The following is a 13,466-nucleotide window of genomic DNA, read 5'->3' as shown; positions in this document are numbered from 1 at the left end:
TGCGATGAGGCAGGAGGTTGGCTCTGCTGGACGTGTGAACGAGAGGGCAGGGACGTCAGGCAGGGACAGTGAGGGCTGAATAAATAGCGTTCATTGAGCCTTCACTGAGCACGAGGCCCTGAGGCCCACTGCCAAGACCCTCAAAAGTGGGACATGCAGCATGGGTACGGGAGGTGGTTTTGGGGTCCACGATTGCCTCACCAGCCACCCAGGCCACACCCAGCTCCCATTCCCCAGGGCTCCCTTGAGGTCCACCCATTTCTCGTTTGGCTCTGGCCCCAGCTCCCCTCGGTCATCTCAGACCCGCTATTTACCAGGCTTCATCTTTCTCACTCCTATCCTTGGCCCAGATTTTCCTTCCAGAGGGAGCTCTCTTTTTCCAGGTCCAACTAGCTGCCCCTTACCTGTTCCCGTTACCTCCCTGCCCACTGCTGTCTCAAGGGGCCTGGAGACCCGACCCTAGGTGACCCTTCTTTCTGTTCTTGCACTCTGGGAGTTAACAGGCCTTCCTATTACAGACATGTGTATTCTAAATGTATTTTTGTTTTCAAATCTATTTAGTTTTTTAAAGAAACCCTTCACATTGAAAAAGTGACTGATTTTTTAAAATTGCTGAGGAAATAACAGGACAGGTGGTAAGTGGAGTAAGCAATGATGACGGACACTGAGGGAACACTGCATTTTCCCATTCAACTTTATAATAGCCCTGTAAAGTTCAGGTATGGCCTGTTATCATCCCTACTGTGCAAAGTAGGCCCCATCTGGGGTTTGTGATGAATTCCACAATGTCATGTGATGTAGTTTAAAAATTGGCTTTATTGGAGAAGGGGCAAACTTACAAGGCAGGGTTTGTTCCTGGAACCCCATAATCAGACTGACTTTGGGTGCAGCCTTTCCTCCAGCAAAATAGGGGGTAGGTGGCCTACTGGAGCTAGCTTTTCGTCTACGCAACCCAGGATGATTGCCTGGGTCACTGCGGACAGTTGTGTTCATCGAACCATGACCCCCATTTTATAGATGCAGAGGCAGGCCCGAGAAATTAAAGCATTTATCCTAGTCACACACCCATTCCAGCACCTACATTCAAAACCAGTCTACCAGTTTACATGGCAAGGAGACGATTTTATGAAGTAACAAGTTGCAGAAACCTCTGTGGTCTGTTCTCTGGGCCTCGCTTTGCATCTCTGAGTCGTGAGGTGACTTTGTGTGTGGAGCCAGCCAGCTACGAGGGTTTTTGACCCTTTTCCCCTTCACTACATGGGTCCCTTGACTTGGGAACCTTGGGGAAAGCCGGAAGCTATAGGAGCCTCTGTTAGCAGGAAGCTTGCTGTGCCTAACCCCGGTGCTGGAGAATTGGTACCCAACTTAAACACGACTTTGACACTTTACATTTTAAAACACTTCATCAGGGACACCTGGGTGGCTCAGTGGGTTAAGCCTCTGCCTCCAGCTCAGGTCATGGTCTCAGGGTCCTGGGATGGAGCCCCACATTGGGCTTTCTGCTCAGCAGGGAGCCTGCTTCCCACTCTCTCTCTGCCTGCCTCTCTGCCTACTTGTGATCTCTCTCTGTTAAATAAATCAATCTTAAAAACAAACAAACAAACAAACAAACAAACGCTTTATCATTCCTGGCAACCACTGGATCAGGGGTTCACAGCAGAGGAATCTATAGACGTTTTCCAGGTCTTGTGTATAAACACCAAGAGGAAAATAAGAGCTGTTTCTTTAATTCTTACTGTACAGTTTTTAAGAAAGTCTTTAATATTCTATTCAACTCTTTCTTCTCTTTCTCCTTCCTGTCTCTCTCCACCCGCCCCTCTTTTTACTGGTTCTGAAACGTCAGTGTAGCCATAAATATGCAGGGCAGAGAAGGCTGACTCTTCCTATATCCAATAAACACCTTAGGGAGTAATTGAAATAACTTGGCACAGCTAGTCAGGGTACACACTGCATAATATCGAGAGAAAGCCCACAGTGAGGAAAGGCAACAGCAAATAGGAAGAAGGGCTGCAAATAAAACCAGAATGTTAAATAATGAGTAATTATGAGAAACTAAAACGACAGCGACAATAGCAATAAAAACCTTCTTAGAATTACAGCCTTAGAAAACGAGTCAAGAAGCATCTTCGAAGAAGTTACACTAGACGAGGTACACATTCTAATTATTTCTAAGAATTGCAAATTTAAAAAGGAGGAAGGATCTCATTCCCCCACCTCCCCTCCGCCCCATTCTCCCGCACCTACTCATTAGAAGTATGGCTGACAGACGGCATAGGTTTTTGATCCCGTTCTGACATGCGTGCTTTTTCATGATTAGGCTTCCCTCCCATCTCCTTTCCCGTTTTTATCTCCATGATCTGAACGTTAAAGGAAGGCTGTCAACGCCGCATACCGCAAAAGGGAGAAACGTCTACTACAAATTGTACTTTGTACTTTCTGCAGTATCTTCGTTTGGTCTTTTTGATTTTACAAAAGATCTCTGTATGCGTTGTGGGTAGAAAGTAATGTTGAGTTGACATGTCTGGGTCGTGTGCGGGAGGGAAATGCTGGTGTCCTAGGCACAGGAAGAAAGTAGCTTAGAGCCTGTGTTTCCCCAGAATCCTATTGCTTCTTCTCACCCCTACCCGACACCCTCAGCTATGGGATCTTGGGCAAGCCCTTCACTGTTGCTACACTGTTTCTTTCTAGGCTATTTTTTAAAAAGGTTATTTCTATGTCAAAATAAAATCTTCAGAAAACAGAAAATTAAAAAAAAAAGAAGTGATCATCCATAATTTAGCAAACATCATGATTTTGGTCTATTTTCTATAGATCTTATGTACATCTAGTTTCTCCTTTTATTTTAAGAAATATAGAATATTTTAGAAATTAAGCTATACCGTCCAACTTTATATCCTGATTTTTTTTTTTTGGCAGTGTTTTGTCTTTCTAAATAAATACATATATAGACTCTGAACCTTCATTTTCTAGCGTTGTATGATATTCAACTCAGGCATTTTTGTTCTTTGTTTTTTTACAGTCTACGTTGACAGAGAGCTTTTGATAGCACTGGGGCTGTTACATTATTTCACTGAAGGAAAAGGGCTGCAGTTCACTTTGTATCTGTGATGATCTGTAGCCAGGTTCAATTCAAACTTTCCACTACATTGTCTGATATGTTCATCTGCAGAGAGGTGAGGCCAATCTGTTTCTGTAGATCACCGCAGATCCCAGACCAGTGACTGGAGTACCTGATTGTAGTAAGACAAGCTAGCTACAAATTCCAGCCCTACAACTTTGTTTGTGATCACAGGCAAGGTTCTTGGTCTCTGTATGTCTCTTCTCTCAGCTGTAACAGTGTGGATGTCCTGATAATTCCTCAATTCTGAGAAATACTTTTTAACACGTTTGATAGGAGGTTGAGTGCTGCAATCAAGGTGTATGTTGTAATTCTTCCTTGCTTTTTCCTCCCTTAACACTTCCCAGAGCTATTATCATCAGTGGTATCTTAGAACTGAAGAAATATAGTAATACTTGCCTTACAGTTTATTGAAAAAAAATCAGCTGAAATATTACACATAAAGTATTTTTAACACTTGGTAAGAGAGCAATAAATAGCAGCTATTATTTTATTAGTAAGAAAACTTATATTGTTCTTAGAATAGTAGAACATTTATTCTGTGCTGAACATTTATTATGAGACATAAATTCCTTGCAGGTCATATATTTAGTTAAAGCTTGAACTGCTTGGAAAATGCCTTAGCACTCTTGTTAATTAGAGATGGCACAGGATGGCAAATAGGTCTAACTCTCTGTGCCAAGTCTAATCTGTTGATGATGATTGTCAGACGTGCTGTGCTGTGTGAATTGCTGAGGCAGAATCTGGGTGTAGCAGACAAGAGCGCCAAGGTTGATTAGTAACATCCTAGGGAGATGGAGTGGCAACGCACACCCTAAGTGTCTGCCATGTCTGCATTACGTGGCCTGAAACATTACTTGGCAATTCTTTTGGCATGAACCAGACATTGGTCTCTCAATCAGGAGTTTCACTGAAATCCTGTGGCAATGGACTACCTCTGGGTCCAAGGTGAGGGCTGAGAACCACGCAGGTAAGAAGCAAGCCCAGAGGACACTGATATCCTGTGAAACATGGGAAGCTGATGGAGACCTGTAAGTCTCCACGACACTCTGAAAACACATTCCTTTCCTTAATGACTTTGGAGATTTCAGCCACAATCACTTAGCCATTTTTCTTAGAGTGCCAACCCCAGTAGAAATGTGGGAGACTTTGCACAGAGGGAGAGGCAGAGCCTTTGCAATCATTTTGATTTTGCTCAGCCCTTATTCTTCTAAGGCTTGCTGAAGTTCTACCTCCTGAGCTTTGAATGCCCTCCACCTTGGCCTTTCCAGAACCTGGCTGGGGAAGGATTGACCGCATCTTGTTCTTGTTCTCCTCTGCTGTGGGTAAGATGCTCAAATCCCAGGGCCCTTCTGTAGAAAGGAGACTACTCATTTTATTATGTGGTTCTGGTCATCTAACGCTCAGCTTTTGTGACACTTATGAAACAAAATCAATCATTAAAGGCACACTGCTAAAGGCTTAAGTGGAAAGTTACATACCATTTCTTGAAATATTCTGGTAGTCTCTGTGATTGCAGTGGTTTCTTTTCCGTAATCGAAGGTAAACAGAGTTTTCTTTAATTCTGAAACAAATATATATGTGCATAATTAATACCAGGACAGTCACATGATGAAGTTAAAAAAAAAAACACAGGATTTTGTTATGATTTTTCAAAATGGGTGGTTCAAATGAACTCAGAAAAAACAAATTTCTGCAGACATGTTTTTCTCTAAACTGTCAGTACATTACTGAGCTGTTACAAGAAGCAATCCTATAAAATGGGTTGCATCAATGTAGTAAGATTAAATTCTTTTTGTGAAGACCTCCAGAATCATCCCCTTCTTTTTTTTTTTTTTAATTTCAGGCTTTTGTCATGTCCACAAACCTCAATAATTATTTAACTAATAAAAGAAACCAAACAAACAAACCCAAATATGCAGAATGAACTTTTCAAGGTTGAGTTTCTAGATCCTCATAGAGTTCAGTTAATGGGTGGCTAAAAATGTGATTTTGTTTAAACAACCCCATATGCAGAGTCATCCCTTTCTAAACTTTTTACCAAGAGCTGCTATACATTTTTTGAGCAATTGGTCACCTTTATAAAATGTGTTTTTTAAATAATTTTATTAAGTTTAAAATTTTAATTCCAGTAGCAAATAGACAGTGTTTATTAGTTTCAGGTGTGCAATACAGTGATTCAACAATTCTATACATTGTTCAGTGATTTTGAACCTGACCTTATACACTTTCTTCTTTTGGTTGCTGTGAAGCTGTGGCAGACACTCTTGCTGATCTTCAGATCCATCCCTCCCCTTCATCCATTTTAACAGAAGTTTTAGTAGAGAATGAGGATGCCACATGACAACTGCTTTACCCAGCTTCTCTCGCAGCCACAAGTGGCCACTTCACTCATTTCTGGACAATGAGGTAAAAGTATCCAATTTCTGGGAATATTTCTTAGGAAACAATTGCCAAGTGACCTTTGCTGCTTCTTTGTCCTCTTTCTCCATTTTGCTGCCCAGAATAGGTAAAAAGCTGTCATCTTGGACAGCGGGGGTGACTTCTACATTGGGAAGGCAGAGGGGTGAGCTGGAAGGACCCTGGATTCTTGAGGACGAGGGGAGTTGACATCCCATACCAGAACCGGACTACACATCTCTGAAATTTTACGTGTGAAAGAAATAAACTCAAGTATGATCTTATTTTAACCACCTACATGTGGAGTCTCTTGGATACTTGTAGCTGAATCTACTACTAATGGACATAGAGTTTAGAGACAAATTTGTGACCAGTATCAGGTTACAACTGCGCACATACTTTAAATCATTTTCTTGGCTTCTCTTGGTCCCATCTTTGATTTTCTATCTTCTTTTGCCAAGCCTTAAATTTAATTTAAATGTAATTTAATGTTATGTTCTTTATGCTTTTATAGGCTTCTGTAAAATCCTTTTTGAAACAAGACCAGGTATAGACTAATGAATAATAATTAAACTCAGAAGTATTTGATTACTCTGCAAATGTATTGTATCTTCTCTTCATCACAATAACTTCATATCTCATGACCTTACATAAATCACCATTTACTTGTGTTACATGAGTCTCACTTACTGTATTAGAGTGCCTGCCAGCTGTCTTAGTGCTTCAGAAAGGTAAGCATGTATGAGGCTTGGGCACTTGGCATGCACTGAAAGTGTCTTTTTGAAGTCTGAGAAAACTAATGATAATATTTTTTGATAGAAGAGCATGATGTCTGAGCAATATTTTAAGTATGGTATTTTTGCTTTGTGGTGGAGTTTTGAGGTGAATGATTTATTTTATTTTTAAAAATCAAACCTACTTATGCACATAGTTTTAAAAAGTCAAATTAGTATTACTTGAATGATGTTTAATGAGCCCTACTATGTTCCAGGCACTCCTGCAGGCACCTGGGTTGTATTGGTAAATGAGGAAGACAAAGACCCCTGCCCTGTATGCTGACATTCTATCAGGAAAAGAAAAACCACCAAGCATCCTCAATGAAAAAGAAGAGAGGATGCTAGAAGATGGTAAGTGCTATGGGAAAAAAAAAAAAAAGGGAGGCAGCAGAAACAGGGTTAGAGTGGTTGGAACAAGCTCCACTGGAAAGGTGAATGTGAACCAAGACAGTTGAACCCTTGATGTCTACAAGGCTTGTAGAGATAAAGAGCAAACCCATACTACCCTCCCTTCCCCATTTCTCCATTCCCAGAGACAACTAATTTCAGCATTAACTGACTGAGTCCCTGAGCATTTCCTTTCTTATCTCTAAATAACATACCTTCAAGTCCACTTTGTAGTCTTTGGCCTTATTTACTTTCCACCATCAAGAGGAGGAGTTAGCTATTCACAATTGATCTATGAATGCTTTCTCTTCCATTCCAAATTCTTTTATTTCCCTGGAGTTAATAGCAGCCTTCTGTTTCTTTGCCTAATTTTCTAAGTATTTGTCATCAATTTATTCTCAAATCTTTTACAGTTGTTTGATACCCTTTCAATATGCTTTATCAGAGAGCTTATTTATTTTCATCTTGTGGAAATCTCTTGACCTGATTGCTCTGGACTTGCTACCCTCTCACCCTTGTGCTCAGTGGATATCCTGGGAATTCTCTTTACTTAGCAGATCTATTTTCTAGAAGACATGTTTATTTACTTATTTGTTTATTTTTAAAGATTTTTATTTATTTGACAGAAAGAGATCACAAGTAGCAGAGCAGCAGGCAGAGAGAGAGTTTTGCTGAGCAGAGAGCCCGATGCGGGGCTCAATCCCAGGACCCTAAGATCATGACCTGAGCTGAAGGCAGAGGCTTAATCCACTGAGCCGCCCAGGTGCCCCAATTTCTATTTATTTTTTTTAATTTTATTAAAAATTAAAAAAAATTATTTGACAGAGATCACATGTAGGCAGAGAGGCAGGCAGAGAGAGAGAGAGAGAGGAGGAGGAGGAAGCAGGCTCCCTGCTGAGCAGAGAGCCCAATGTGGGGCTCGATCCCAGGACTCTGGGATCATGACCCAAGCCAAAGGCAGAGGCTTTAACCCACTGAACCACTCAGGCACCTCTTTTATTTTATTTTTTTGATGGAGAATGTTTTTAAGTAACTTTTGAAGGATGTGGGAGAAGTAACTTTTTAAAAATCATTTGTATATCTAAAAAGTTTCTATTTTTTCATTTGCTGAGGAATAAGGTAGGCCCAGAAATACAGCTTACATCATTAATATAAACATAAATATGGTTAATAAGGCTTGTTGGGGAAAAACTTCAAGTAGAGAAGTATCAGTGTTTCCTTGGTCCCTGAACTTTCATTACCTAATAGAAAGGTGTTTCAGATAGGGCATAGCTAGACTAGACACATCTAGGACACCCTACATATTTTTAGGGAAAGAGGGTTTTGGTGTTTATAAGCCGCTATGTAACAATAATAGATTTATGGTATAGGCGATTGTTTTGTTAAGTAGGAGGAATCCCAAACATGATGAATCAGCTTCTTGCTAAGCCATCAATAGGAAGATGGAAATAAGCCTCCTGGACCGTCAGAATTTGTCTCTCCTTGGCTGGTGTGGTAGATTAGAGATGGCCTCATTATTTTTGACACCCTTACCCTTAAATCTTGGCTGTTATGTGACTTTTTGACAAACAGGGTATAGTAGAAGTGATTCTATGTCAGTAATGGCCTAGTTTTTAAGATAGCTGGCAACTATGGTCTACTGAAGCTCTGATCCACCATGTAAAAAGCATGACTATCCTGCTGGAGATACCATGTAAAAAACCCTACAGTGGAAGTAGCCAAAATATCTTTCAAAGGGTGAATGGGTAAACAAATTGTGGTATGTCCATACAGTGGACTATTATTCAGCAGTAAAAAGAAAAGAGCTATCACATGAAAAGACATGGTAGAACCTTAAATACATATTGCTGAGTGAAAGAAGCCAATATGAAAAGGCTATATTCTATATGATTCCAGCCACGTGACACTCTGGAAAAGGAAAAGCCATGGAAACTATAAAAGATTAGTGGTTTCCAAGGATTTGGGGAGAGAGAGAAGGGATTAACAAGTGGAGTTCAGGGTTTTTTGGGGGAAGGGAGTCAATGAAACTCATTTATGTAGAATTGTAATGGTAGACACATGGCATTATGCATTTCTCAAAACCCATGGAAGGTTCTACATCAAGTATAAACCATTAGGTAAACTAATGGACTTTAGTTAAGAACAATATGTAAATATTGGCTCTTCATTTAAAACAAATGTACCACACTTATGCCAGATGTCAATAATAAGGGAAATTGAAGAGATGAGAGAGTGTATAGGAATGCTGTATTTTCTGCTCAATTTTTCTGTAAACCTAAAATTGTTCAAAAATTAAAGTCTATTTTAAAAAAAAAAAGGCCCTATCTGGAAAGAAAGAGGGATGAAGCTAAACCAAGTCTTCTAACTCCTTTTTCCCAGGCACCAGTTATATAAGTGAAGCCATCTTGGACCCTCTAATCCAGCCACTAGGTGAATACCATTGAGTGACTATGGTCAATGTCACATAGAGAGTTAGAATTGGGCAGCCAAAATTTTCCTGAATTCCTGATACCCTAAACTGAGAGATATAATTAAAATGGTTGTTGTTTAAGCTACGAAAGTCTGGAGTACTTTGTTACGCAGCAATAGATAACCAGAACAGATGGTTATAGAATTCTAGGTTAAAATCATTTTCCCTTAGAAGTTTGAAGGAATCAGTGCGTTGGCTCCTAGCCTCCTAGTGTTGTCTGAAGCTTTTCTGTGCCTTGATCCTTTAAAAGCCCATGGTAGCTTTCAGCCTCCTCTGTTCCAAGAGTTCTAAAATGTTGTGATGACAGGCTTGGCATGGCTCTATTTCCATTCACAGTGTAGTCACTAATGGACCTTTTCAACCCGGACTCATGTCTGTCAGTTCTCAGAGATGTTCTTGAATTACTTCATTGATGATTTCTTCCTTACTTCTTTTGCTTAGAACCCCAATTATTTGCATATTGGGTCAGTTGGGTTCTGGTCTTCTGATCTTCCTAGTTTTTCAGCCCCATTTTCTGTATCTTTTTCTGAAGGATATCCTTAAATTTATCTTTCAATCCCTTCATGGAAGTTAACTGATGTCACTAGCATAACTTCCAAGTGACCTTTTTTGTTCTTTGAATATTTTAGTTTTAGCATAACCTTATTACATGAATGAAACCTCTTTACATTTTTGAAGATATTAATTCTAGTTAAATAGGATATCAATTAGAATCTAAGAAAAACATTTTCTTAGAAAATAGAGCAATAGTTTGTTTTCTTGAAGTTGCCTTTTCTCTTTTTGTGTTGTCATTCACATTCAAGGTTTCCCTCAGATGTCTAATGATCCTGGAATGTTTGTTGGCTTGTATTTAAAAGTGGAAACTCGTTGAAAATATAAAAACTGAATGGAAAATGGACCCCTGGGTGTGACTTATTGACTATGGTCCTCACCGTAGCATGGGCCGACTTTCTCAGGGAACCCCTGTTGCCCGTGTTTGGAACCTTCCTCCCTGGGATGTGCAGATTTCCCCTGGGAAGGATCTTCTGGTCTTCAGCTGGCTTGCCAGCACTCTGGGGCTAGTTCTCTGCATTCAGCATGCATGTACTTTACTGGGCTCCTCTCCTCACTTATGTCTGGTGTCCCTCAACCCAGAAGCTTTTGATTTTAGCATCTCCAGAGAATAATAAACCTCTAATATTATACCAGAGTAAGGGGAGGCAGCTACCCACCTGTGTAAAGTCGGGCAAGGGTCGAAGTATCTAACTGCTTCTTCAGCAATCTTTCAACTGACACTTGTTTTTACCCTCGCCTCCATTTCTAGAGCTGCCATATGTGGTTAATCGCCAAGTCTTTGGGGGGCTGCAGTGTAAACTGGTTTGCTTCTTGACATTCCTTTGTACTGGCTTGGGATGCAGCTTTCTGAGTCAACTAGGTCATTTACCTTCTGGCCTGCTTTCTGGCTTCCAACGTTTTGTAGCGATGACTCTTCCTATTCTCTTTGTCCTTGTAGACCAAATCATTTACTGTCATTTTAGTGGGGTTTCTCAAGGGAGAGAAGTAAATGCTTTGTTCAATCTGCTATCTTACCCAGAAGCCTGAAATGAATACTTTATACTCTGCATCATTTACGCCGTCTGCCTTGACTATTTTATTATATTTTGAAAAAGCAGATGGGAAATGGACATTAGATCTGAGTTCAATGCTAAAATAATTTCACGGTCAATAAAGAGGGGTTACTTTCCTTTGGGAAAGTAATTGTTACCAATATTTAGCCATAAATGTATTTTTGATAATTCTAAAAATGGAATTTATGTACCAAAATACTGTTTGGCTCATGACCTGCTCATGGATGAGCGTGGATATTAATATTATAGATACAGTTAGTTGCATCTTTCTTTATAAGAATACAAAATCTTTGCCAACCGGTGAATAGTTTCATTAACATTTCTGACCAGAAATAGTACATAGAATTTTGAGATCAAGGATTTGGATAGGCACTAGAAGACATTTCACATAATCAAAGATAATGTTTTCTTTCATCCCACCTCGAATACATAATCTGTCCTGTAAATTCTAGGGTTGAATTTCTCATGGAGTGCTCAAGAATCCAGAGAAGACAGAAAAATCAATACAATATTTTGTGAAGCCTATAGCACAGTATTTTTGAGATGCTAACAAACTGAGAAGAATGCTTGATGGAAAGTCATCTGTATACAAGGTCAGTTGGATTTGAATTCATAGGAGAAACCAAGGATACTGTGGAGAGTAAGCTTAGCCCTGATGACCTCTCTGGTTTCAAATCCCTACTTCTCGGGCTCCCCAACCCTACTTGGACTCAGGTTTCTCAGTGTGACCTTTCATTTCTCCCTTTTCCCTCTGTTGTATATTAAAACCAAGTCCAGTGGGCTGGTAGAAGAGGTAACAGTATAGTTTGAGGGATGCAAAGGAGAAGTACGTGAAGTACTTGAAGGTTCTCTGCCTTCAACTTGCCCCAGTGCCTAAGATGCTGGTGTCCTCAACCTCCAGGGCTGGCTTGGAAGCAGGCCATGTTGAAGTCCCACTTTGACCAGATCTGTCTACTGCAGGGAGTTTCATGTGAGGACACACTATCAGCTTTCGATTTCTTCTATTTATTTATTTAAAAGATTTTATTTATTTATTTGACAGGCAGAGATCACAAGTAGGCAGAGAGGCAGGCAGAGAGAGGAAGGGAAGCAGGCTCATCACTGAGCAGAGAGCCCGATGTGGGGCTTGATCCCAGGACCCTGGGATCATGACCTGAGCTGCAGGCAGAGGCTTTAACCTGCTGAGCCACCCAGGTGCCCCCAGCTTTTGATTTCTAACACCAAAATTCAAAATAGGTAAATCTCACACAGAATGTCTATTGGCTGCTCTCCCCAACGTGGGTTCAGGGAGCAGACAAAAAACCCTTTCTCTGAGAGCCTTCCAGTAACCCACCACCCCATACCATTTCACTATCAAGAAATGGAGAAAAACAAAACAAAGAATAAAACCAAGAATAAACCTCAAGCATGATACAGATGAATGAAAGGGGTTGATTTTAAAACTAAACAAAATCATCACCTCCTATATTGAGTCAAAGTGGAACCTTCTTGGAGAGAGGCATCAGAATGCCTTCCCGATAGACTTAGCATGTCAGAGGGTTTGGGGATAGACCAAGTGTGATATTATGCAAGCAATAATAGTGTATCAGGTGCCAGTGAAGTTTCTGGGGGCAATTTCTGACTCTCTGAAGGGCACTGCTAGTTTGGATATAAATTCTGACACCCTAATTAAGTTGCATCATAAAGAAAAAGACACACGAGAAAGACCAGGCGTGGTAGACTAGCAGCCCGGTCTGTGAGAGAAAAGTGGTAACATCTGATATGAACGGTTAGGGCAGAGGAGTGAAGTAGGATAAAACTGAATAATTTAGAGACTGGAAAAGCTTTATGCAAGGGCTGTTATTGCTAGGAATTTTAAGAAAAGGGTGGATAGTTTTCTTTCTGATGTGGGTGGAAGTCAGACCAGCATGGGACCAGGGAGACAGATTAAAGAACTTTCAGAATTCCTTTTAGTTCTTTGATACTAGATCCCTGTGTAGCGTCTAATTCACCACATCATGGAGCAACCAAGTTTTCAGCCTCAGAGAGAACTAAATGTGCAGAATTCGACTCGTTGTGTATTCATAGAGACCGGCAGTGGGCTAATTATGCAGGGGTGTGTGCAGGGGTGAGAAGGGCTAGAGAGGAGGTCCTAGGAGTTCAGACATGAAAAGATTAGTCAGACAGAATGATAGATTTTGAATTTGGAGCAGCAAATAATACAGGGAAATAGACTTCATGGGCCTTGTGTTCAATAATTCATGAGCCGCTGTACTCAGACAAGGCTTCTTACCTGTTAAGTTAACCTCCCACTAAGATTCTTCCCTCTGTCCTTTTCAGAGCTTGGAGCAATGATAACTGTTTCCCTCTTGGCATGTTTGGTCTCAGATTTGATTCTAGGCCACTGCATCAGCATAAACATTAAACTATGATAAAACTGAGAGATAGAAGGTGTGGGCGCTTATAACGGTAAAAAGATCACTTGTGATGCACAAAAGATTGTTTTAATAATCTAAACAGCCTTTCTCAAAAGATGCTGTGAAACACTACTTTCTTGAGATGTATCTTTCTCATAAAATATACACACAGACACACAGGGAAGGAGAGAGAGAGGGAGGAAGAGAGAGAGATTCTACATAGTTCTGTGGTCAAGTATGTAAATGAATTTAGGAACTGTTCCATATTAAACCTTGGAGATATGCAAAGTATTTTTGCCTTATCAAAGCTCT

General features: G+C 40.4%; 1 protein-coding gene across 3 annotated transcripts in view; it reads right to left on the bottom strand.

Annotated features, from left to right (window-relative positions):
* Positions 1 to 13,466, bottom strand: part of AOAH (acyloxyacyl hydrolase) — a 169,132-nt gene that overhangs the window by 52,678 nt on the left and 102,988 nt on the right. For all 3 annotated transcript variants that reach the window (XM_032305272.1, XM_032305270.1, XM_032305271.1), the window contains one exon: positions 4,600 to 4,682. In XM_032305272.1, the coding sequence (XP_032161163.1) occupies positions 4,600 to 4,682 (83 nt within the window). The remainder of the gene's footprint in view (positions 1 to 4,599; positions 4,683 to 13,466) is intronic.

This window comes from Mustela erminea, chromosome 11, assembly GCF_009829155.1.
Source record: "Mustela erminea isolate mMusErm1 chromosome 11, mMusErm1.Pri, whole genome shotgun sequence".
NCBI lineage: Eukaryota > Metazoa > Chordata > Mammalia > Carnivora > Mustelidae > Mustela > Mustela erminea.
The sequence above is the reverse complement of the archived record's forward strand: the minus strand, read 5'-3'. Positions and strand labels throughout refer to the sequence as shown.